Genomic DNA, 14,396 nt, shown 5'->3' on the forward strand with positions numbered 1-14,396 from the left:
AATTTGTGTCATTTATTTTTGTCTAAGTTGCATTTTACATTTAAACTTGAATTTCAAACATAGTTGGTATTATCTACACCTTAATTACATAAAATATAACAATTTTTAGGTACTGTGGTATATTAAAATTTTTTGGTGTGAAAACTAATACCTCAACACCCAGAGTTTGGCTATAGATTTGTTTTGCTTGTCTGTTTATTTGCCTATCTGCTTATTTATTTATTTTTGGTGAGGAGAATTATGAATATCTTTCATGCTCTGATTTAATTTTATATGTGAGTTTTTCCTTACGGATCTTTCATGATTAAAGCATAAATTAGGAAAAATGTTTTTTTAATTTTACATGCACATGTCATATATTACTATGAAATTTATTTTCAAAATTCTAGAATAATTCAGAGTTTCTTCCTTCAGCTCCTAAAACACAACGAATGCGTCGTCCACGTCCCAGACCTAAAACCACAGCAAGTACTGAAGTATCTCAATCTAAATCGGGTAAATGTGCCACCCCTTTGTTTGAACGTGAACTCTGGCTGCCTACCCCAGTGGGGTTCCCAAAATAGTAACTAGGAGAATAAATTTATGATGTTTTCTAAGATTCAGTCATTAAAGTTACTTCCTCTATATAGATGTCCATAAGAACATGGCTTGTAAAGACTTATGTGCTTGGTTTATTTTTATTTAAAAACTACTTTAGAGTAAGAATGACAGTCATCTCTTATGCTTATTTACTGCTGTAGCTACATTGACATACATCAACCATTTGTTGTAGCCATAATCGCCTAAAGAGCTTTTATTTTCAACTTTCAAGAAATGCAGCAACTTACTTTCATATATATGTGTGTGTTATCTATGTATATATTTCCAAAGCAGTCCTCCATAATAATTATAATCCAAATAGCTAGTAAAAAATTGTACAGATACACAGCAAAAGTTGGGACTCCCTCCTGCAATGATCTCTTCTAGCTAGAGTAACTCTTGAGTTGTGCTTGCAAGAGCGACTACTTGCTACTGGTCAATTGTAATTTTTCTTTTGAAGTTTATCCTGTAAAACTGATGCTTTGAAAGAAGACAAAGCTCTTTTAGAAAAGCTTTTTCATGTTCATGTTGTTGCTTTCAATTAGTTCCTGTTCCAGACTTTGGGCCTGAGATTCATAGCACTCAGTCTCCAGGAACAACATTAGGTAATGATCTTTGTGACTTCTATTAAATGTTTTCTTGCCTTTTAAAATTCATCAGCTGTCGTGTTGCTCCTGATTCTTAAAACCACTATTGTCATATCATTTCTTACTTTTTCTTATAAATAGGAGTCTTAGCTCCAAAGCTCTACTACTTTTGAAACCTGTCCTCAGATCCATTGGAAGATATCTATCTGCCATTAAACCCTCTTAAAATTGCATTGTATGATTAAGTGTTAAATCTGAGGTCCACATTTTTCTCTTCTCATTGATATTTGCATATGTATAGCTTCAAGAGCTAACTTTCATGGATTTCCTTGGGGTAACTGTGTGCTCTTTTTACTATTCTATTTTGACTAATTATGGGTACACATTATGAAAAAAAGCAAAGTTTTCTCTGGAAGCTTCTTCATGGATAGATTGACTGCTCTTGACTATGGCTCTTAATCTTTACTAAGTAGGGATCCTTCTGAATGTCTATCTATACATATTAATGTGTGTTCCTTTAATGAACAAAGTTTGTATGTTATTCTGACCTATAAAGGAACATTTAGGGTTAACAAGTAACAAATTGGTTATTTCTTTTTAAATGTACCAAGTAAATGAAAAAAAGCATGTTTTAGAAAATACATGGACACATATAATACTGTTGTTAGTTCATAGATCTATAGTGCCATAATAATTCAAAATCTTCTCTCTTCACTTTTTTATTTTTTATTATTGTTATTTTTGGTGCCTGTCCTAGGTTTGAACTCAGGGCTTTGGAGTTGTCTCTGAGATTTTTATGCTCAAAGCTAGTACTCGAGGCACAGCTCCACTTCCAGCTTTTGGGTGGTCAGAGATAAGAGTCTCACAGACTTTCTTTGCCAGAGGTGATCCTCTGATCTCAGCCTCCTGAGTATCTAGGATTATAGGCATGAGCCACTGGCACCTGACTTTTCACTTTTAAAACCTCTACCTCCCAAACCTTAGTTTTCCTGAAGCTTTCCAGTGACAATCAGAAAAATCTATGATTTCTGGTTTATAGTATCTCACCACCCCACTTAATTTGTCCTCAGGAATGGTGAGGAAGTGGCTGGAGAAAAGGCACTAATAATAACAGCCCAACACTTGTGCCTTGGGTATTAGGTTCGTAGTTGAGAGACACTGATATGGCAGCTAGGTCCATCTTGTACCCTACACAAGGACTATTTCTGAAAAAGTGTACAGTTTATCTAGTCGCCTTATTTCATTTCATTCTCTTTTTTTATTCTCTTTTTCAGTGATAACACTTCTTTGACTTAAGTGAACAATTCTTTTCCCTAAATCATATGCTCTCAGCACCATATTAGATAGTGAATAGAAGAGGATAAGGAATAGATAAAAATCAGCAATGAGGGCATATTTTACCTCTACAACAGATCATAAACCAACTACTAGGAAAATATATTCCCTATGGTTTTCTTACATACAGTTTTATGAATTTAGAATAATCAGCTGGTATTTAGAGCTGCTTGTTTAATTGAGTGGTAAGAATAGGATATTCTGCTTTAAATATCACCTACTCTACATGGTTCTCTATAACCTTGTGAGATTGAGAGTCTTTATATTTCATGCCCTAAACTTTCACAACTTAGACCCTCCCCTTTCAGCTGCCACTGAACTACAAACATTTACTTTTAGTCCAATTATATTAACAAGCCTAGATACCACCAACAGTCTACCTGGTAAATACAATGCTTTAGCTGCTTGGGTATACACTGGGCTTTAGAGGGACACATTGCTATCCTCCAGTTGTTGCACAGTCGCAATTCTGCAAAAGAAAGTTTCTTTCTCTCTCACACACACATATACACATATATACACTGGTGTGTATATGTAGATATGTACACATATGTATTTATATATACATATATAAGGAGATATATGTCCAAAAGAAATATACAATTCATAACTGTAGATAATGATATAATGCTCTTGGTACTTACATGTTGGTGCTAATTTAGTAATACATATTAACTAGGTTACTCAATTGCATAAAGATACTTAGTAGATTCAGTACTTTGACTTTAGAGAATAATAAGGATATGTAGACAACAAAACTGCTTAATACTAGTTATATTCCTTATCTTCATTTTCATCAGTACTTAAAATTTGTGATTCTCTAGTAGAAGCTTTTCCATCAGAAAAGAATGCTAATTCACTTGTGGCCATCAAGAAAGGAGAAAATTCTCACTTCAGTGAATATTAAATTTCCATAAAAAGTGTGACTTTGAAAACCCTTTCAATAGTGGAATGTGCTGCTGCTTGTTGACGTTTTGGGAGAAGTTATTATATTCTATTTCTAGTACATGATTGCATTTTCTTTTTATTTCTTCTGAGTATTTTTATTTAGATAAAATGACATTTTGCTCTTAATCCTGAAGCTACAAGGTATGATTACTACAAATCCTAACCTATGATAGGTATAATAAATGGTAAATTCAATTGTTATAAGAATTTCCCTTTGTGCTGATATTAATATTATTACCATAACAGGTAATATTGAGCACTTCATAGGTTCAAGGCACTTTTCTGGGCACTTAGTTTGTCAATGTATTTGATCTTTGACTGGTTGTATCATTTTATGTCTTTTACTAGTTTCTGATGTTCTGGAGCCGGTTAGCACTGAGTCATCAAAGGAGACAATAGGTAAAAATCTTCCCAAATAGGAAATCAAGCATATGTGCCTTCCCACCATATTGCAAAAGTCTTCTTCAAACGTCCTCACGCTTTGTGACATTTCATAGCCACCTGCTCCTCACATCTTGTCTTAGAGTCATTATGTACTGCATTCATGCCAATGTCTTCTGTATTGCCATGCAAGTTTCACAATGTCCTTATTAAGTTGCCTTCTCAACGAAAGAAACTTAAAACCTTTTAAGGCTTTAATCACTCCTCTGATACATGTACATATATGAATATGTGCATATATATGCAACTGATTTTTCATTTCCATATAATTTTATATAGGATTCATCTCTGCATTTCCCTAAGGACTCATTTATGTCTCATTTTTCTTACTAAATTCTTTATGCAAAAATATATGTAAGGTGGTAATTACAGTTTTCTGATAGTTATCATGATGTGTGTGTGTGTGTGTGTGTGTGTGTGTGTTCCCATAGAGCACATTGACTTAATTCCTTGCTTTCATTTTTACCCTACTAAGTTGTCATCCAGCTTTATATTAATCATTTTCAAGAATATATTTGCTTAGGATAACCAACCTGTCTTCAACTTAAATACAGGGTTGCCTGACAGTGTGTTTGGGCTACCCACCACTAACAAATCATTCCCTATTTCTTTCCCAGAACCAACTGAAACAGACTATACACATACCACTACCAAATCATCTCTCCGGCCTGGGGAGCCAGTGACTGAAGGTGGTAAAGGTTTTCACGTCTCAATTCACATATATGACACATCTATAATTAGCAGTTGTCACACCAGGAAACATGAACGTTTAAGTTCACTATTAGATTAGACAGATTTAAAGGGTCATTGCTTCCAGTATTCTTAAACTCATAAAATTAAAGTGGTAATGGACTCTGAAAGCAGAAATTAATTCATCTTTCTATTGGTATCTAACTATTGAGGCATAATAACATTGGGAAGTCAGTTAAAGCATGAATTGTAATTGGAAGATTAACATCCTAAAATAGTTTTCCTCCTGTTTTTTTGAACCCACCCATTATTCTATTAAATGGTAATATAAATTATTGAGGATGAAATATGTTGGTATTCAAGAGTGCTTGATATAGATTACTATCCTATCGTTTTAAAAAATGTTCTCCTTTGTTCGGATCCACTTGTGGAATCTATCACCTATGTGTCTGAACCTCCTTAGACCATGCTAGGTAATGACAAGCTCACAAGCCCCATCTGTGTGTTTTCTGGCCTCTTTGCTGAATCCATCATCTGAAAGGCCCTGAGCCTCTCTCATTGTCAATCCATATTGCACCACTATCTTTGCATTGAGTTCTTTTTAGGTACTTCCACTCGTAATCATTGTCTGAAATGTCTCTTCCCCTTTATGTAAGACCTTGGTCTTTTTTTTTTTTGTATTCTCCGATTATTGAACATCCTGGTGATTTGAATATCTGTTGAATATTCTAAATAACATTTTGTTGTATGGTGAGCCGTTCCTACTTTCCATTAACACTCATATCATTGTATTTAGTTACATATCTCATTTTTCCTCTGCTATTCACCAAAATTCTATGCTTCTTAACTGAATTGTTACATTTTTAAAATTCCTTGTTATATCCCTGATTCCTACTAAATATCTTTTCTAGAATTGTTGAGGAGGGAGGATCCTAGCATACATTGAAGATCTTCAAAGTCATGCTATTGCTATGTCAAAATTATTTGCAAACCTGGGATCTTGGGATTTTTTTAAATGAATCATAAAGATGTAAATTTATAGTTATCTTTTTAAAATTTATTTGTTGCCATCTTGTCTATTGTTTGTAATCTGAGTGTGCCAGCACTGTGGTAACCCCACATACTTTCCTTCAATTATCATAGAACCATCACCTCTGCCTTTCCATACTATAATCCTACCCAGTCCAGATGGGCCTCAGACCAAACCTGGTAAATACACTATTTTATATTTCATTCATGAGGTGGGGTAATGATATGATCTCTTCTGGACATCTGTAGCCTGACTTCATTCACTGTTCTCTTTCTTTGATGGGTTAGCCTGTCTCACTGACGTTCCACCATCTGTTCTCAATAATAATCTCTCAAATTGTAATGTGGTTTATATTCTTTAGTACAATGCTGAAAAATACCCCTCAGCTACTCTGGAAGGGTTTTTTAAGGCATGATTTTGGATGTAGTAGCTCATACTTGACTTCCTAGAGAAACTGGAAATCGAGATCAGGAATATTATGATTAGAGACTAGACTAATCAGAAAATACACAAGAGGCCAAAAAAAGAAATGGTGAGTGCAGTAGGGGGAATCTAGGGGGAAAGTACGAAAGATTCTATTTTAAAAACTAAGAAAAGCAATAGGGCTGAGATGAGGCTTCATTTCTTTATTCTGACCTTTAGGTAAGCAAACCTCAGCCAGTCAGGGGATTGAGAATTAAACAATCACAGTGAGAAAGTCCAATGATGGAATTTTAGGATGCAAAGCTTCTTAAAAGTCACATAACTTGATGGAAAACCTGTCTATAGGCCATGATTAATAAGCAAATAATCTCTCATGTTTTACTGTTGATCTCTCTATAGGCAAGAAGATTCTGCTTTAACCACTGTATCCCACACAGATTTTATTTAGGTCCGGGAAGAAGCTGCTACACATCTCACTCAGAAACTTAGGTCTAACTGCTCTTACTTTCAGCAATTTCTTCCTTAACGGCCTGAAACTAATGCCATTGGATATACTTTCTTCTTATCAACATCCCACTGTCTAATAACATTTTCAGTGAGTTTCCCTTAAGGTGTCTGGAACTGCGTAATGTGGGTACCATTTTCTTTCTCCTCATCTTTCTTTATCCCAAGCACATTCTAGCTTAGCCTGGTAAGATGTTCTCACAAACTGAAACCTTGTATCTGAATCATTCCTTTCCTTTCTCAGGGTATGCTTTGCATTTTCTTGGTAAAGAAATGATTTATTTTTACAGAGATTATTTTGGAATATTTTTAGGGCTAGATCAGCAAAAAGTAACTCTGCACAAGAAATTTGTGCAAGAAGATTCATTTTTTCCCCAGTAGGACTTGCTAGTAAAATATATTTAACATTTGTGGTATAATTGTGGTTTTGTTTTCTATTTAGGAAAAATGTTCATATTTATATTCAAAATAATACCTAAGGGCCAGGAGTTTGGCCTAGTGATAAAATGCTTGCCTAGTATGCATGAAGACATGGGTTTGACTCCTTGGTACCACATACATAGAAAAAAAAAGCTGGAAGTGATGCTGCGGCTCAAGTGGTAGAGTGCTAGCTTTGAGAAAACCCAAGGACAGTGCTCAAGCCCTGAGTTCAAGCCAGGACTGGCAAAATAATAATACCTAAGTATTCTGATGGAATATATGATTTTTTTGCAAGAATGATATTCTGGTTGTTATGACATTTATTTTCAATCTAAATTCCTAAAAGGAATTTGAAGTAGATTTGAAATTCCAATAGTTCCTCCAATATTTCAGCTGAATATCATGGATGTCGTTTAATGTGCATTTTGTTTTGTTTTCTGGACAAATTGTCTCCCTCTTCTTTGTAAGGTCTTTAGAGCTTGAATAGCATTGCTGTGTATATTGGGCTTCAGTCTCTCCACAAACACCTTTGACCTTTCACAGGCTAGGTACTGTAATTTGGTTGGAATCCAGAGATCCAAGCCCATGTCTTTTTTTTAGCTCCCAGGCAGACACTTCGTACACCTCCGAAGTCAAAAACACTACCAGGCCCAAGAGTCCCACAAACACAACCAGGTAAATGAGTGTTTGATGTTTTAACCTGAAAATTTTGAGGTTGATGTGGTTATTCTGTTGAGTTATAGCAGGTTGTATTTTTTTAACCAGTCCTGGAGCTTGAACTCAGCGTCTAAAACCTGTCCCTGAGCTTCTTTTGCTCAAGACTAGTACTCTACCACTTGAGCCACAGCACCACAGATTTTCCCATTTATATGGTAATAAGAAATTAAACCCAAGTCTTCATGCCTGCTAGGCAAGCACTCTATCACTAAGCCACATTCCCAAGCCCAGCAGGTTGTATTTTTAACCCTCATAAAACAAGTCATCTTTGATAACTTTAAAAAAAATTAGGTTTATTTTTAAACCTGATCAGAAAGTTTATCAGAGAAAGAACTGACTCCACAAGAACATTGCTAATGTTATATTGTTTAAGAGGGGGGTGGTTAAGAAGGGCATTTCTAAAACAAAGTAACCTGCCTACTCCCTGTGCCCCTTAATTATCCCTGAATGTGTTTTTCACCTTCCATTCATCTAATTGAAATAGTCACTAGCATTTCTTCTTCTTCTTCTTCTTCTTCTTCTTCTTCTTCTTCTTCTTCTTCTTCTTCTTCTTCTTCTTCTTCTTCTTCCTCCTCCTCCTCCTCCTCCTCTTCTTCCTCCTCTTCTTCCTCCTCTTCTTCCTCTTCTTCCTCTTCTTCTTCTTCTTCTTCTTCTTCTTCTTCTTCCTCTTCCTCTTCCTCTTCCTCTTCCTCTTCCTCTTCCTCTTCTTCCCTCTTCTTCCCTCCTCCTCCTCCTCCTCCTCCTCCTTCTTCTTCTTTATTTTGGGGGGATCATTGGGCTTGAACTCAACCTGGGCCCTGTCCCTGAGCTCTTCAGCTCAAGAATACCGCCCTACCTCTTGAGCCAAGCCTTCTTCCCATTTTCTAGAGGTTAATTGGAGATAAGAGTCTCAGGTCCTTTTGTGCCCAAGCTAGCTTTGAACCTTGATCCTCAAATCTTAGCCTCCTGAGTAGCGAGGATTACAGGCATGAGCCATTGCGCTGACTTAGCATTTGTTCTACTGATGTGGATAGCCCAGTACATCAGAAATCAAACCTTCACTAATGTCATGAGCTGATAAAGGAACATATTTAGCAACAACATAATTAACTTGGGTGCAGGTAGTGATCTGGACTCCTATTGTCAATGCTGAATTTCTACTCAGGCATCAAAAGAACTATAGTTATAAGTATGATTTCTAATGCCTTATAATAAAAGAAATTTTCATGTGTGCATGCTAGTTCTTGGCCTTTAACCCCAGGGCCTGGATGCTGTCTCAGCATTGTTTAAATTTTTAATTAAAATTTTTAATTAGTGGAGCCAGGGCTCCACTAGTGGATTTTAGTGGATAATTGGAGATATATCTTATAAACATTCCTGCAAGGGCTGGCTTTACATTGTGATCCTCAGAACTCAACCTTCTGAGTAGTTATGCATGAGTCAATTTTTTTATTTAAAGGAAGATTAAGAAATATGTCCCATAAAAAATATGTCCCATATCTACCTAACAATGAAAAATTCTCATTTCATGTATTTTTGATGTTTTAATTAATAGCTATCTTTACCATGAAAATAAGGTTCTGATATACAAATACATAAGTATAGCAAGGCAACACTCCCCTACAGAATTTAAGAAGCAACAAATACATTTGAAGCATTAAGACATATGAAACTCATGTGAAAAAATTATTGATTCTGTAATAAATAATAGTGAATAAATAAGAATAAAAACACACCAAAATCCTTAGCCAAGCCATTAAATATACAACCCAAGTATATTTTGTTTGTACATAGGAAACTTAAAATCTAACTCTAGGGCTGGGAATTTAGCCTAGTGGTAGAGTTCTTGCCTGGCATGCATGAAGACCTGGGTTCGATTCCTTGGTCCACATACATAGAAAAAAAAAGTTGGAAGTAGTGCTGAGGCTTAAGTACTAGAGCGCTAGCATTGAGAAAGTCTAAGGACAGAGCTCAGGCCCTGAGCTCAAGCCCAGGACTGGCAAAAAAAAAAAAAAATCTCTAGAAGTATGTAGATTTAAAAATCACTCAAGAAGCATCTCTCAAATTCTTATTTGAATATACAGTATATACTAAAAAAAGAAATGGAAATATTTTAAGGCATGAAAAATTGACTACTGGAATATAAGCAAAAAGAAAAATATTAAGATGTTAAATGTAAAAATCCTAGGACATTTAGACTATAATTATTTGTTGTAGATAAATAAATGCAACACTATTTTTTCCATCTAGTTATTTTTTTACGAGTGTAATTATGCATTTAGGGATTGTTTATTAACTTCAGACATCCTTACAAATTAAATGGCAAAATTCAATCACAGGAAATAATGACTTCTTTGTGTATTTTTTAAAATTTATATTTAGAAGACATAACTATAGTGATTATGATAGTAAAGTATATTGAATCATAATATTTTCTAATTCTTCAAATTTGTCAATATTGGGCTGGGAGTTTAACCTAGTAGTAGAGTGCTTGCTTAGCGTGCACAAAGAACTGGGTTCGATTCCTCGGTACCACATACATAGAAAAAACCCAGAAGTGGTGTTGTGGCTCAAGTGGTAGAGCTTAGTCTTGAGAAAAACAAAGGACAGTGCTCAAGCCCTTAACCCAAGTCCAGGACTGGCAAAAAAAAATCTTTCAATATCCTGGTGAAATGGAAGAAATACATATAGTGAAACCAGCATCCCTATGCATTGCCTTACACTGTCGTGTGAGATTATTCTAATCTTCCCATGCTTCAGAAGATTCTATGACTCTATTCAACTTTGTCTGCTTTATTATCCATCAAAGACATGAGAATGAGTTTAAGAAGAAGTGAAGTAAATATATCCAGAAAAACAAAATCACTTGTGAATTAATTTAAAGGCTGTCTCACCTGAAATGAAAATTTTAAGAAATTTTTCATCTTATTCTGATGCTTTATGCATCATTTTCCTACAATGAGAGAATTTCCATCAAATTTCTAACTGATCTGAATTCTCTTTCCAACTCCATTATCAATAGTACCTTTATCCGTGTTCAAGTTTATTCATTGTCATGCCATCTGTGTTAAGCATGACCGAGAGATACCAAAACCAATGACTCATAATCTGAGTTCTCTCTTTCAGTTCCTAACGGGTCCCAGAAAACTACTTCAAAACCAAAAATGCCATCCAGTCCGGAAGTGTCATATACCACACCTGGTAAATACTTTATTTCCTGTTTAAGTCAAATGCATTCCATTGCTCCCCTCAGCTTCAGTGGATCCTGATAGTACAGGCATTTCTTAGAGCTGCAGTGTCTCAAGTAGAATGAGTCTTATTTCTTTCTGTATATATTTCTGTATCTTTCCACTCTTCCACCCTTGGTAGGATGTCTGCTATGGCAATTTATTAAATCATTACTTCCTGGCTAAAGCGAAAAATGCCAATTTTAGCATCTGTTAACTACATTTCTTTGTTCTAAATTCCCCCATAAGTGCAAGTAATAACAAGTAATGTACTTACAGCATGGTGGATTAAGTTAACAACATACCAGTCAACTGTTTCTTTCTTAATCGCAGCACTTTTTTGTATAGTCTAGTGCTATAAACTACAGACTTTGCAAAGCTAAAGCAAAGTCTCCTCTCCTTCAACCTTTCAGGTAAACATTTTGTTTGAGTTACAATTGAAAATTATTCATAACTATACTACTTGACTCCCTCAAAACACTACACAAGATAGGTGATATGTTCAGTATTATGGCTTTCCTTTAACCTCTGAACTGTGGATTGTTTTGAAGTTTCCTAATTTTTTAAAAAAAATCTACATTTTCAAGCTGTAATTTACATACTTGGTGGCCTACACTAAATGCAGATGCAGTACAAAAGTTATATTATCCCCCAAAACAATAGAAAGAGAATGCCCACTTTCTGTAACCTTTTCCTAAAGTAATGGCAAGGTGATCACCGGTTAGCTCATGATGGAGAATTTTTCTTCACCATCCTTCTGAGGCAGAATTCGATATGATTACTATTTTTTCTAGCATTGTGTAAGATACAAGAAAATGGTATTGCCTACCAAAAAGGGTAGCCATTTTGACGTATTCAGTGTAGTATAGGGAACCCTTTCAGTGAGAGAATATGCTTGCAGAGGACTTTCTTGTAGGGAAACTAAGTCAAAAAGACACTTTAAACTGCTCCGAAGATGAGATCTGGGCAAAAAGACCTGGTTAAAAACAAGATGAGGGATAGGGGTGAGGAAGATGGGGACCAAGACATGAGAAAGGGTATCAATGTACGTGAATTAATGTACCTTCTGTCTGGCAAATATAATGTAACCCTTCTATCAATTACAATAAATATATATGAAAAAATAAAAATAAAAATTTCAAAAAAAATCTATAGGAAATTATCTTGGTGTTTTTCCCAATAAGAAATAATGTTATTGCTGGTGGTGATAGTTCATGCCTGTAATCTTAGCTACTCAAGAAGCTGAGATCTGAAGATCACAATTCAAAGCCAGTCTTGGCAGGAAAGTCTGTGAAACTCTGATCTCCAATTAACTGCCAAAGAAGACAGAAATGGAGCTGTAGGTCAAGCAGTAAAGTGCTAGACTTGGACAAACAAGCCCAGGAACAGCACCCAGAGTTTGATTCCCAGGACTGACAAAAGAAATAATGTTATCGATCTATTTTATGTGTAGAAATAGAACACAATATTAAACACATTCAAAATATCAGCTGTTGGATATAAGAAAATACAGTTTGTCGGCCGGGAGTTTGGCCTAGTGGTTAAAGTGCTTGCCTAGCATGCATGAAGACCCGGGTTCGATTCCTCGGTACCACATACATAGAAAAAAAGCCAGAAGTGGTGCTGAGGCTCAAGTGGTAGAGCTCTAGCCTTGAGAAAGTCCAAGGACAGTGCTCAGGCCCTGAGCTCAAGCCCAGGACTGGCAAAAAAAAAAAAAAAAGAAAAAAAAAAGAAAATACAGTTTGTCTTTTTTCATATTCTCATTTGCCAAAAATCCATGATGTCTGCTATACTGAAAGCTACATCATTATAGACAAAAATGGCAACAGCTGGCATTTATATAGCATCTACTCAGTGACAAGTACCAGCATAAACTTTACACATGGTATTCTGTGATGACTAGCTGTACCTTTGCTTTATATCTTTCTTATAAGAACTGTTAGGACCATTTGGAATAAAACTGTCCTCTTCTTATTTATTCAAGATGGTTTTTTTCTTGCTTGCTGCTATTTTCTTCAGTTTGCAAGCCTTTTATGCATATTATCTAAGTTAATATATTTTTATTGTGACAGTAGAATTTTAGCATGAGAATCAAAATGGTAGCTAAACACTTCAAGCAAAAGCAAACACTATTTTTCAAAAGCCACTTGAGAAAAACCTATTTCCTGTGTTTAATTATATTAGTACTTTCTTCTTTTCCCCCCTCTCAAGGAAACTTGGAAAATGAACTGTGATCAACTTAGTATCTGTATCCTTCCACAGACCTTTCTTTACAGATGATATTTATCCATTTGAATGCAGATCATCTTCTCATTTTCAATCTTTAAGTATTGTGGAGATAACTTTGCTTCTTCATGCTCTCTGAGATTGTGTGTCTGATGTAATATTTCGTTCACTCCAGGCATTTCAGTTAGACAGTCTTACCATCTTTTTCTTTCAGTTGCAAAAGATGTGTTCCTTCCCCAGAAACCAGACCCTGAGGTCTCTCAGAGTGAACCTGGTAAATAAATCATTTTTGTTTTCCCAGTTGTGATGTATACTTCAAAAATATTCTTGTGATAAGTATCTTTTAATGTCTGTGGTATGGAAGACATCAGAAAATTTTATGGATAATTCATTGGGAGAAATTTAATCATATAATCTGAACTTTTATGATTTTATTATAAAATCATAATGAAAGTTTTGCCTTGGCATACAATAGGATTATTGACTAGTATATTATGCTAAAATTGTAGAACACATTCTTTTTTTATTTTTTTATTGTTGGGATAATGTATAGAGGGGTTACAGTTACATTCATCAGATAGTAGGTGCATTACTTCTCGCACATTGATACCCCTTCTCATGATTTTTGTCCCTTTTTCTCTTCCCCCACCTCCTCCTAATCATCTTGATTTCCCCTCTTCCCTTTCCTATTTCAAACAAACAAACAAAACATATATATAATATACCAAGTAATCAAGTCAGATACTGTAACAATATGAGATTTACCAAAGGGCAAAAAAAGAGAAAAGAAATAACATTGTACATTAAGAACAACAATCACACAAGATAAACCTCTTGTTTCCATATCCTAGAGATTCTTTCATTTAGTCTCATTCTATATGACATTATGTATCTAGGTTTTGTGCTATTGTAATCCTCTGCTAGTAGAGTCCTAGATACATACTAATTATACCAAATCAGGGAAACCACTATGTTGTAGAACATATTCTGACAGAACTGTTTTATATCCTTTCAAAAAGATAAATATATCAACATTACAACTGTAAGTGAACTTTTAAGGAAAATATGGATGCCTATCCATAAGTTATCCTTAAAATGACAGTGGATAAGATTTCTCAAGTTTTAATTAAATTAATTCCCTGAGTGATATCTGGTATGCAGGATCATTTCCCATTTATTATGGTTCTCAAGAATGTTTAAGTGGTTAAATAAATGAACCTAGAAAACACAAACTATTTTCATTTCACAGGTAGTGCTTCTCACAAATATATTTTTGCTTTGCTTTTGGCA

At 35.0% G+C, this 14,396-nt stretch overlaps 1 protein-coding gene across 1 annotated transcript in view; it reads left to right on the forward strand.

The window, feature by feature from the left end:
• Positions 1 to 14,396, forward strand: part of Abi3bp (ABI family member 3 binding protein) — a 202,063-nt gene that overhangs the window by 142,940 nt on the left and 44,727 nt on the right. The window contains exons 38-45 of the mRNA XM_090347240.1: positions 415 to 495; positions 1,125 to 1,184; positions 3,798 to 3,848; positions 4,508 to 4,579; positions 5,724 to 5,789; positions 7,558 to 7,632; positions 10,780 to 10,854; positions 13,321 to 13,380. Of these exons, the coding sequence (XP_090203366.1) occupies positions 415 to 495; positions 1,125 to 1,184; positions 3,798 to 3,848; positions 4,508 to 4,579; positions 5,724 to 5,789; positions 7,558 to 7,632; positions 10,780 to 10,854; positions 13,321 to 13,380 (540 nt within the window). The remainder of the gene's footprint in view (positions 1 to 414; positions 496 to 1,124; positions 1,185 to 3,797; positions 3,849 to 4,507; positions 4,580 to 5,723; positions 5,790 to 7,557; positions 7,633 to 10,779; positions 10,855 to 13,320; positions 13,381 to 14,396) is intronic.

Source organism: Megascapheus bottae, chromosome 1, assembly GCF_031878675.1.
Source record: "Megascapheus bottae isolate mThoBot1 chromosome 1, mThoBot2.hap1, whole genome shotgun sequence".
In the NCBI taxonomy this organism is placed as follows: Eukaryota; Metazoa; Chordata; class Mammalia; order Rodentia; family Geomyidae; genus Megascapheus; species Megascapheus bottae.